Source organism: Netta rufina (genome assembly GCF_964035555.1).
Source record: "Netta rufina genome assembly, chromosome: 2".
NCBI lineage: Eukaryota > Metazoa > Chordata > Aves > Anseriformes > Anatidae > Netta > Netta rufina.
This window is the reverse complement of record NC_140124.1, coordinates 136,185,682-136,197,464: the sequence shown is the minus strand read 5'-3', so window position 1 is coordinate 136,197,464 and position 11,783 is coordinate 136,185,682. Positions and strand designations below refer to the sequence as shown.

Sequence of the window (11,783 nt, the reverse complement as noted above, 5' to 3'; positions counted from 1 at the left end):
CACCCGGTGCCGGTGCCGGTGCCGGTACCGGCCCCGCCGCACGCCGCCGCCTCGCCTCACCACACTCCGCCTGGTGAGTGCGCATGCGCGCCGCGCCAAAGCCACCCTCCCCGGACTACATCTCCCAGAAGCCCCTGCGGCGCGGGGCGGGCTGCGGGGAGGGGAGGGGGGAGAAGGGAGAAGGGGAGGGTAAAAGGGGAGGGGGGTCAGGAGGTGGCGGGTGGCAGAGGAGAGGAACGGATTAGGGGCAGCCATGGCGAGTCTGGTGAAGAAAATAATCAGTACTGCCAAGGCTCCCGCTGCGATGGGTCCCTACAGGTGTGCCCTGGCTGGGGGTAGCGGGCTTTGCCCCGTGGGAGGCTGTGGGGTGGTTTTTGGGGCGGTTGTGGGGAGGTTGAGAGGTTATGGGGTGGTTTTGGGGGGTTATAAGGGGGTTATGGGGTGGTTTTGGGGTGGGTGGACCTGTCCCTGGGGGTGGTGGGGCCGGTGGGGTCCCGGGACCCCCAAGGGGAGTGGGTCTGGAATGGCACTGGGAGCTTCAGCCCGCCTGCGGGGCTCCCTAAAATGTCTGCCTGGGAGGCACTGGAGGGGCAAAGTTCATAGATTTTAAAAATAATCCGCCAAAAGGCTTGTCTTTGCTACTTAAATCTGAAAACTTATTGCTGTAGTCTTATTCCTAAGGTACTGAGGGGGTTTTACCGGTGTTTTCTAAGGGTTCCTAGTCATGCATTCTGGGCATGTTAGGCTTGGTTTCCCATCTAAACACAGGCTCCTTAGATTTTAAAACTACTTGTAGCATCCTGATGCCTCCAAAAGCATTATCTGTCTCCATTCCTGTGAAAATGAACGCTCTGAACCTCAAGCTGGATGTTCCCGATAGGAATTGTAAAGATGGAAAAGTACCAAGGGTAGAGGCAGAGAGAGCCCCACGACCTAAAGGTTAACTTCTGGTGGATGGCAGCCAGGGGCTCGGCATCGCTTCTGCAGGGCACCTGGGACAGGGAAAGCAACAGCTCCTCAGCTGCACACACACCCACTGGCTTAGCCTTTAACATAGCCCTCAACTTCTGCTGTGGATTAACTGCACTCCTGTGTTTTGTGCTTCTTCGTAGTTCTTGCTGAAATGCTTCTTACTATGCAGCCTGCTACTGGTATGGTGGGTCTAACATCAATAAGTTTATCACTAACTTAGTTAATCGAGTTCCAGTCAGCTTTTCAAAGTCCAGCGAGCAAAAATTGCACAAGAAAAAAAACTGCTGTGTTTCTGCTCTGAGCATGGGAACAGGGGAAGGAGGGCTTAATGTAGAGGGAAGGTTTGGGGTCTATGGGCTGTGTTCCTGGTTCTGCTGCAGCCTTCCAGGGTGCTACTTTTACCATATTTTGTATTCCCTTTATTGAGCAGCAGAGATGTTATTCTTATATTAATCTACAGCCCTTTGGGTAAAGACAACCTGACTTTTTTTTTGTGAATTGTTACTGGTGTCAGTGAATAGGGGGTTCCACTGCGAAGCGTACAAGGGAAAAGAAAGTCAAGGAGCAGAGGAATCTGTAAGGATGCTGCTGGTCTGGCAGTGGTATTGGAAGGCTTCAGGATGCTGCTGCTTTTTTTTTTTTTTCTACCCAGTTATACATGATTTGGGATTGTCCAAAGGTCAGTTAGGATAAATGTTTTGTGGTGTCATTTGCTTTATAATAAGCAGGTTAAGACAATCTCAATTTTTTATCAGAGAGCTAATATCTCCTTGTTGTGTGGTTCTCCACACAGGAAACAGAAGCACGAGCTTGTGGTCTGAGGGCCTGTTCCTCAAACAAAGCACGATATGCTGAGAAAGAAAACAGTTAAAGAAGAATCTGTGTTGTGCTCATGCACGCATTTCCTATCTAGGCTGCATCAGCTAGAAAACTATTTCTTTTGCTAGTTTCTCTTTAAATGGTATAATTTTGTCTTATCCCAGTTTAGGTAGTTGCTGATGGCAGAGAATAATAACAATGTAAGATATGTTACTCCATCGGATAAATTACTGGCTTTTTTTCCATAATGGAATTGTAGGGGAATGTGGGACAGGGGTTTTTACCTGGACAGGGAAGATGGGAGTGATGGCATTGTTCAGATTGCTTAACCGTAATAATTTTACTGAGTCCCTAAATTAGGTTAGGCCCATGTAAAGTCAATGGATTGAGCAATTAAGAGATGTAGTAAAAACTGAAAGAATGGCTTTCTTTCTCCACTGACATAAAAGGGAAGCTAAGCTGCTAATTTAGGTAGTTCAGGGAGGTGCCTATCTCTGGTTTGTGTAACTTCAGGGGCTTGTTCAGCTGTTAGAACAATAAATTTTCTTGTGGAATGGGTAGAGATAAGAAAAATGGTGTTGACACACCATAAACATTTTGAGAAGACCCTTTCTTTAATTTCTTTATGAAATATTTTTAGCTATCAGCTGGAGGGATGTAAACTATGTCTCTTGTGTAATTGATGGTTTAAGTCTTTGTTTTAATCTCTTAATTTTGTGGTAATTAAAGATGTTAATAATTGCTAACTCGACTTCATACCTGATGTTTACATAGAAATGGTTAGCAAATAGCTCGAATTCTGCAGTCTTCTGAGCTAACCCAGCCAATGGGTCACTCGGGTTATGTGGTGCAAAGGAGAGGGATTGCTCTTGGGACAGATACTCTGCCTCCCACCATTTATCTGCAGTGCTGTGTTAGTATTGGGCACTCATCCTTTCCTGAGAACCAGGGTTTGTTAGCTCAAAGACAGAGCTATGCTGTCTTCCATGGGTGGTTCAGTCCCAGCTGAACCAAACACTCACAGATTGTACATGCAGTTTATGTCCAAACTTGTGCACGCGTAACCCATGGCACCAAGCAGCGTGGTTTAGTGATGGAACTCAGCAGGTCAGACTTGCTATTTTTGAAGGTCTTTTCCAACCTAGATGGTTCTCTGATAACCTATATTTCCAAGATCTTACAAATGACTGAAGAAAATGTGAAATGTGCTTACAAGGGAATGCTTTTGAATAGTTAAATGTTTTTGGTGGGGAAGTTTTCAACAGTAAATGTCTCTTCTGTTTTCAGCCAAGCAGTGCTTGTAGACCGGACCATGTACATTGCAGGACAGATTGGTATAGAGCCTTCCAGTGGGCAGCTTGTCTCCGGAGGTGCAAAGGAAGAAGCTAAGCAGGTAAGATGTGTTCTGGCAATAACCTTTTAATGGCTTGTGCTTTTTTAAATGTAGACTGATGAAAAATTGTAGAATCCTAAAGAGCACATTGCACATCCTCCAAGGTGAGGTAAAATAAGAAGCAATTTCATCCCATCCCTGTCATTTTCCATCCAAACAACCTTGGAGGTCAAGGGAGGAATCTATTTCAAGTAGGAAAGAATCAATGTTTTGAACAAAGGTTTGACCCCAGTGGCTTGAGTGGGGGGAAGATTTGTTCCCCCAGCAGCAAAGAAGCTGTGTGAGTAGTTAGGATGAGATTGAGCTGCATCCTGCATTTGCATGTAATGAATGGATGGGGGTTTATTAGATGTTCCCTTTCATTAATTTACTTTTTAATCTATTTCTGTTTTTTTTTTACTCACTGATGACTGTTGAAGGCTTGCTGGGTGAACTACAACGTGGATCTGTAGCTAGATTACAACTCATGTTTACATACTTACCTAAATACAACCTTGCTGATATTTAAATATTTTTATCTGATTTCTCATTAGGCTCTAAAGAACATGGGAGAAATCCTGAAAGCTGCAGGCTGTGACTATGGCAATGGTAGGTGCTGTTATGAGGATGGCAAACAAGTCATTATTTTCACATCAATTAAAAAAAGTGACCTCTAAAATAAAATAAACCTTTTTGCTAAATATACAGTTGTTATAAATAGCTATAAAGGGAAAAAATCAACGTGCAAGTCTTTATGTGATGGGTATCAATGGGACACTAACTTTTCCCCAGAGTTTCTGACCATAATACTAACTTTTTTTGATTCTAACTGAAGAAGCTCAGGTGTAGATAGAGCTGCAATTGACTACAGGCATTTTAAATGTCCTAGACCTTACTTCTGGTAAAAGCAGGTTTATGTCTGTTGTGTTCATGTTCTAGGCACTTTCATTACCTGGTCTTTTGAAGCGGAATCTGATAGTGGAGCCAAATCAGGATTAATATTGGTTTAGGCAGTCATGGGTAAAAAATTCTAGCATAGACTGTATCTTCAGTCATTTTATGGACTCTTTTTGGCAGCAGATATTATATATATTTTTTTTTGCCAACAGTTGGCTTACAATAGCTTTCTTAAATCAACCTGCTTCATCAGTTAGGTGCCTTTTAGAATTGGGCTTCATAATGGAATTTAAAACAGTCACTTTCAAAGCAGGCCAGGAATATATAATTCCTTATGGTTTTATGTACTAGCTATTAAGATACTTTTTTTAGGTATTTCTGTAGGTGGTAGCTCTAATGGTCAATGTCTGTTTGGAAAACTTTTCAAGATGTTTATAATATTTGAGATACATTCATGGAATAAAAGCAAGAAACTCACAAAATAACTGCAGTTATGTAATTTCTAGTTGTGAAGACTACGGTTTTGATGGCAGACATGAAGGACTTCAATGATATTAACGATATTTACAAACAATGTAAGTGGTTTTTTTTGTTTGTTTTACCATTATGGCTTGTAGAACTAATTACACTTGCTGTAAGCAGTGTTTTAATGACTCAGGTGATTTAGTTCCACGTTATTAGGGATTTCATGAGAAATACAACATTAAATCAAAGCAATTTACTTGCAAACACCCAAACAAGTACAGCTGAATTTCATATGGACTCATGTCCTACCATCCCACTAACTTTTCATATGAAAATCAACCCTACAAGTTAATCTTCTACTTCTTTTTGCTTTGATAGATGGTCTGTTTTTCCTAATATAATTCTGTTGTAGGCAGCCTTAAAATGCTTAATTTCAGGTTGTATATTTTTATTTCTTTAAATCTCTATCTTTTAATAATTTCTGTGCTATTGTTATGGGACAAAGCTCACTTATGAGGATGAGTCACCCTTCTGCACTTCAGAATACAAGAATAGTGCTGGGTTAAACTGAATGTAAGCTGAAGTAGGTGATTTGTGAGCCATGTTGTGCAGAAGAATTTGGGAGGCTCTGCACATAAGTTCCTTATTTATGTAGGTTTGGGTTTTAATTAGATAGTAACACCTGGTCCTGAATAAAGTCTCTTATTCATGAGCTATCGGTACAGTCTTCTGCATTTCAAGATGGAATTGTGTGTGTTTAAGTGGAGGAAAAACAGACCAGCTGGATACTTAGCTACTTGTTGCCAAACAGACCTCCTACCTGTTGTTCAGGAAAGCTGTTGTTGCTGTTCTTTGATGTGAGTTATTAACTTTGTTAGTGCAGGAGCATGGAAGTGCCATTTCTGAGCCTAGCGTTAACTCTCACTAGAAAAACTTATATTTAATTATGCAAATTCAGCTCATATCTTGACTGATAGCCTTTTCTTCCTGTTATTTTAGTATGCTTGAGCTCCGGGCCTAATTGGGAATGGAGGACTAAGTCAGGGCCTATTTTGTCTGCCTTCCTTTGATATGAGCAAGGTTTACCCCTGGTAATTCTACACAAATCTGGGATCTCTTCTCATGACTCCTGCCACTGTTTCTCCTTCTTGCTCTATCTGTGAAAGAGCCCTCTCCCACTCTCCAGTCTTTGCACTGGCTGATCACCATACTGGTTCAATATTGCTGTTTCAGCCAAGTTGGTGTCAAACCCATGTAGTGTCAGCAGAGTGCAAGTTATCCCTGTCCACTAGATCACAATTGAAGCTGCCTTCTTGGTGATGAAGAGTAGCTTGTTGAGATACTGGAACAGTCAGTGATATAATTTAAAAAAAAAGAGGATGTGGATGGAGAAGAAAGCTGGGACAGAAGCTTATCTGTCTTGTCTAATTGAACCTGAAACCATTCTAGTGACTGCATTTTATACAGATGACTTAGAACCGTGTGGTTTATCAAGCAAAGTTAAATGATTAGTGGATGGTTTTGTTTCAATTACAGTCTTCAAGTCCAATTTCCCAGCCAGAGCAGCCTATCAAGTTGCTGCTTTGCCAAAAGTAAGTGTCACTTTAAGTACTTGCTTCTGAAACATTATGGCAACTTTTCTTCTGTAATAGCTTCAATTATGATTATTTTATTGAATAAAATAGTATTTTCTTTTAAGTGTGCTGGTCTTATTCCCCCATACAAGAGTTCTGAAATGAGATACCTTGCTCTGTAATGGAAGATGGCTACAACTGTAGAAGTAAGGGTTTCCGGTATGTAAGGAAGAGTAAAGTGAATTTTCAATGGTAACATTGCTAAATCAGTAATACCACTGTCAGAAATATAATCCCCTTAAAATGTCGCTCTTTGTTCTTATCAGGTCATGTTATATATCCAATTGCTTCGTAAAATAGATGCTTTAAATTCCTAATATGTTTCTTTATTGCTGTCTCACAGGGTGCCCGAGTTGAGATTGAAGCGATTGCCATCCAAGGACCCATCCAGGATGTTTCAGCCTCCCTATAAGGAAAGGCTGAGTATCCTACACCTAGGACAGGTGCTTTCTTCCAGATCGTGGCCTTGCGGTCTATAAAATACAAGCTTGTATAAAATACAAGCTTACCCAGAAACACATGGAAGCACTACTAAAATCCATTGAGCCTGGTCGTAGAGCAGGGGCCTTATGTTGTGATGGTGACAAGGTATTCAGATACTAAAGTACTCATTTTAGGTGGATGTATGACAGTTACACTGTGGGTGATCTGGACATGGAAAACTAATGACTTGTAACAGTAGGTTTTTAGTAATTATTTTAAATAAGAAAAAGGTCAGAAATGAAAAATAGAATACTTGAATTAGTATACATTTTCACTTCCGTGTTTTGGAGAATTCTGTTGTATTAACTTCTAAACTATCTTAAACGCTTTCTTTACAGAATAGATTAGTGTTGGAAGTTGCTCACATCTTGTTCATAAAGAAGTGATTTCTTAGGAGGGTGAATATTCATTTCAGAAAGAAGAAAATGATGCTTCTCTGAAGTAATGTCCTCATAGTTGTAAATCACCTACAAATGAATCTACCTGCAGCCTTTTTCATAGTCTTTCTCATACTAATTCAACTTTTACTATATTGTGGTGAGGGGAAAAAAAGACATTCCAATTGTATGAGGGAAAACATCCTGTTTAATAACAATAAATGATAATTATATCTTTAAAAATGTGCTTGTCTTTTCTAGGAACAACCTTTTTTGTTCTCCTGATAATGCTTTTATGCTCTATTACAAAGGAAGTCCTGATTTTGCTTCTTCAATAAGAAATTATAAACCTATTCTTTTGGTTTGAATTACCTATTACCTAATAGCAAAGGATGAAAAATCCTTCAAGACAAAGTTTTCCGCTACCATAGCATTACAGTTCTTGGCATTTTTCTCTCTGCCATCAAGAACAGAAGCATCTGTTTGGTGGGGTGTTTAAGCAATACTGGTGGTGATAGTAAGTTACTCTATCCCTCTGCATTCGTTTTCTATCTAAGCCAGTAGGAATGGATACCATGTTTTTACAGAACTACTTTGAAAAGTCAGCTACCTCATTGTACAGATGATTCCCTGTCTTCCCCCGCAGCCATGTATCTAAACACAATATTGGTTTATTCAGGGTAAATGAATATACATTGTTTGCTATCTGAATTATCAAGCAATAACCATAGAAAAGCATCTGGCTCTTCTACATACAAACTTTCTACAAATAAAGGCTATTAGTCATGGTTCTGCTCTTTCTCTCTCTCCTTGGCTATACTACTGGTATCTTCTATATTATACATCTCTAACTTAAGAAGCAATCCCACTGAAGCATAAACAGTAACAGATGTTTTCATGTTACTACCAGCTACTTTCTGACATGATTTTCTAAGAAACAGAAAATGTTACTTCATTTTGTCAGTTAAGAATAATGTTATTAAATGTAGTTAAATTATTTAAACAGATTCCCAACTTATGTTTGTTTGTTACAACTTTACTCACATAGCGGTACTTTAACTTTTTTTTGTTGCAGAATTATTTCCCCAAGCAGATTGCAGTAGTGTTGAACGTGACCTAAGTTTAGTCTTAGGTAATAGCAAGAGCTATCCCCCTATTACCTCTCACAACATTCTTTACTATGATGCCTGCCTGCTTTACTTGTGCTGTGCTGCCTCTCTGCCAATCTTAAACCTAACACTAGATGGCAGTATGTATGTAGTTAGTTAATTGCTTCTTATTTTTTATTTTTCCTGCTGCTGACTGGTACAAAGGGATGTGAATATACCATTGCTGTCTCCAGTAAGGTATACACTGAGAGTGAAATGTAAGTGAAGCACCCCAAAAAAAATGCACGCTGGATGGAACTAGTAAGAGTCAATATACCATTTCCATTAAAAATGGTTGTATCAGTAAGTAAGGAAAATTCTGCAAACAGACAGGAATTAAAATTCACTTCTAGCTATAAGATCATTTAGCTTTTAGCTGAACTCCAGTTGCATGGCTTCTTGAATGTCTCAGACCTAAATATGTATCCTTCAGGTACACAAAATCTTGAATAATAGGTAAACTTTTATTTAAAACTGTAACAACAGTTCTTAACATAAAATCAACTTTCCACAGACATGTTTAAAACTTTTTTAAATTTTTAAGTAGAATTATATTTCTTGATTCTATTTTTAAATAAAAAGGCAAAGCCCCATAATTCTCTAATATGAAAAGCAAGTATTGTGGATATCTCCTGTTCAGCAAAGTATAAAATACTTAAGAAATCTTGTTTAAAGTGGAACTAAGTTAAACAAAGGTGGCTTTTTTTGTTTGCTGGACTGCGCTGCTAGCATGAAAAATAGGAAGTTGCCATTCAGCCTGTGACAGTAATTTCACCATTTAAAGTTTGTTTCAATCACATGTAGCTTTAGAGAGGAAAAATAATTAAAAAAAAAAAAATCTCTGGTTCCATTCTGGTTTCATAAAAGCAAAGCAATTCTTAATTTTGCATGTTCTACCAGGTACTTTGGGATTTTTTTTCTAGTGATTATGTTGTCTATGGATTAAGCAACACAAAAATAAAGTTCAGTACATAATTTTAATAAAACTGTTCTCTGTTAAACCAGAGACTAATTTAAAGTTATGTTTTGTTTTGTGTTTTGTTCTTAATTTAAAACTCTTGCTGCAGTTTTTATCTGAGGGAAGTTATGCATTAAGTGAAAGAGCCAGCTGTAGCAAGGCAGACTGCTGAGTGTCTTCTGGGATCCTAACACTATGTGTGTTTGTCTGCACAGAGCCACTGGGGTCCTAAATTAACCTTCTCTAGGGCTATGTTTTTTGGTAATTCAGACAAAATTCTTACCAGAACTTTCTTGTTAGCTTGGAAATTTCCTACTTCAGGGGTCCTGCCCAGCACTCTGCAGCATGGGATAACTACTAGCTTGGATGAAGGTAAGGACTGAAGATAGTATAGATATTGATGGACACTTCTGGAAATGGGTTTTTATTTTAGTTATTTAAAATAAAATTTAAAAAAAAAAAAAAAACTAAGGTACCTTGTCCTAGCTCTGGAGGTATATCTTGTAAGGAGAGACATCAGAGCACATCCTCTTCTCAGCCTTTAAATGAGAAAGCTCTTTGATCCACAGACCAATTTCTGCCCTTGGTGATCTTGGTGATATCCACAGGTTTGTGGAAGCAAATAACTGCCTGTATTCTGTCCCTTTATGCATGGTATGTGCTTTGGTAGCTCACAGGCTGTAAATACTAGGCCACAGTGAGACAGTGATTGTCCTATTTCTCAAGGCAGAGAGCTTCAGTTTAAGCTCAGCATCCAGGTGGTAATTTATCCAATTTTGGTGGACTTTGTGGTAATTTATCCAATTAACATTTCACGTTTAACACAATATCAAGCATATTGCATTTTTTGGGAAGGAAAAGGTAAAATAGCTTTCATTTATTGTAATCACAAAATATGCAAGGACTGAAGATGATAGAGAAGGGCTGACCTGAGTTATAACTGGCTCACACGCCTTGTTTCCAATTAGCATTGCTTTTAATGACTTGAAAAAGTTGAACAATGAGGTAAGGTTGTATATTGTCACCCATCTTCATTGTAACAGCAGCAGCAGCAAGAGTGATTCTGACGTGGACAAAAGGTTTGACTACCTCTGTTAGAATTTTTAATTTCCACTTTAATGTCAACAGATTTTTAATAGAATCAGCTGCTTGTTTTGACTTTCTTACTACAGAAGACTAGTAAAAATAAAAAATAAAGTTGCAGCATCCACCTACCATAATAAAATAATCCTTTAAAAGACAGTATGCTTTTTGGTTTTTGAAGTTTATGCTGCTCTCTGCAGAAAGGCAACCTTAAGTGAAGTTGACAAGATAGCTGTAGATTGAAAAGATTGCTGATAATCAGAAAACCTTAGATGCGGTGATGAAGCAAAGAAATATCAGCTCAAGTAAAAAGCTGGTAGGCCAGGGTTATCAATGAATACTGTTTAATACAAACGAAAGTCATCCAGAGTCAGATGTGCATGTGCAGCATAACACTTATCTTAAAGTTGATTTTTGTAATTTGCTGCTGGTTATAAAATATTTTGTGCAGTCCTTCTGTACAATAAAGCTAATAAAAATAGTAACACGTGCTTGCCCCTTTTAGATACTTGACCTTTTCTCCACAGTCTACTTCCATATGCCAGAGAATCCTGTAAACACAGTCCCCAATAAAGACATATACTCCCTTTGCAACGTTCACTGTCAGAGCAAATTTCTACTCTCTGTCAGATCCATGACATCGGTTATATTCATCTACTCCACAGGAAGTCTGAAGGATTTGTCATTCTGCTTCAGCTCCAAAATGATTGCTTTGCATTTTGGAAAATAACACAGTCCCTGAATGCGTGTTTCTTCTGGAGGACAGCTCTACAGGGAAATTTAATGGATGAATTCTCCCTTAGGAACAGGCTTCTATATGTTTTAGTCAGAAATCTATTTTAGAAGCCACAAGTGTATATTAGGAGCTACGTGGCTAAAGATGGCTTATTAATCACCATGTGTTTTAACTGCTGTGAATTTATATTTTAAGTGTGCCAGAATTTAAAAGACTAAAACATCCTACTCCTAGTTTAAAATGCCCCTTTTCTTCCAGTTATGCAGAAGTTATGACATATATTGTACTACCACCCTTTCAATAGATGTGTTTAAAAATGGAGAGTTAGCAAAAGACACCTACTTGCTTCCTGGACGTTGCACCCTGTGTATCTTCCATTTTGTGAAAAAACTAGACTCTGCATTTAGTAAATGGGCGAGCTGGGGTTTCCAGTCCTCTGTGTGCTGTACACTTCAGCAGCTCCATAAACTGGTAGTTCAGGCACTCAGAGAAATTGCCTGCGTGTGGAAGAGTTCTCTGGAGCAGGACTTCCATTTCTACCTACTTACACTACTATTAAATAAAATAAAATGCTACACTGTATTCTTTATCCTATATAATGCTGGTTGAAGGCTTCAAAGAATTAAAGTTGGTTGTGTGAACCTAGACATATTCTTAATTGAAAACTGAATTATTGTACTCCTGTCAGAAAATTATCCCACTGTGCTAGCAGTGTACAGAAGGCACTCTGTGGCAGGGAGGTGAGGGTTCAGGTATTCCAAATACTTGAAGTCTTGGCAGCTTGACTTCAAAAATATATATATTATATAAAACTTTTTCTGATGTCTCTTATTCATGTT

The 11,783-nt window shown here is 38.9% G+C and overlaps 1 protein-coding gene across 1 annotated transcript; it reads left to right on the top strand.

Moving 5' to 3' along the window:
- The first annotated feature begins 208 nt into the window (after positions 1-208).
- RIDA (reactive intermediate imine deaminase A) lies at positions 209-7,475 on the top strand. Its single transcript, XM_084282971.1, has 6 exons — positions 209-318; positions 3,079-3,184; positions 3,718-3,772; positions 4,567-4,635; positions 6,062-6,117; positions 6,503-7,475. Exons 1-6 carry the CDS (start codon positions 254-256, stop codon positions 6,569-6,571), a joined length of 420 nt encoding a protein of 139 aa, XP_084139097.1. The 5' UTR covers positions 209-253; the 3' UTR covers positions 6,572-7,475.
- Positions 7,476-11,783: the final 4,308 nt, after the last annotated feature.

Bases quoted from the DNA above. Each gene is read 5' to 3' on its own strand.
- RIDA (XM_084282971.1), top strand. From the start codon at position 254: ATGGCGAGTCTGGTGAAGAAAATAATCAGTACTGCCAAGGCTCCCGCT. The intron at 4,636-6,061 runs GTAAGTGGTTTT...TTTCAATTACAG, and splicing joins TAACGATATTTACAAACAAT to TCTTCAAGTCCAATTTCCCA. The intron at 6,118-6,502 runs GTAAGTGTCACT...GCTGTCTCACAG, and splicing joins AAGTTGCTGCTTTGCCAAAA to GGTGCCCGAGTTGAGATTGA.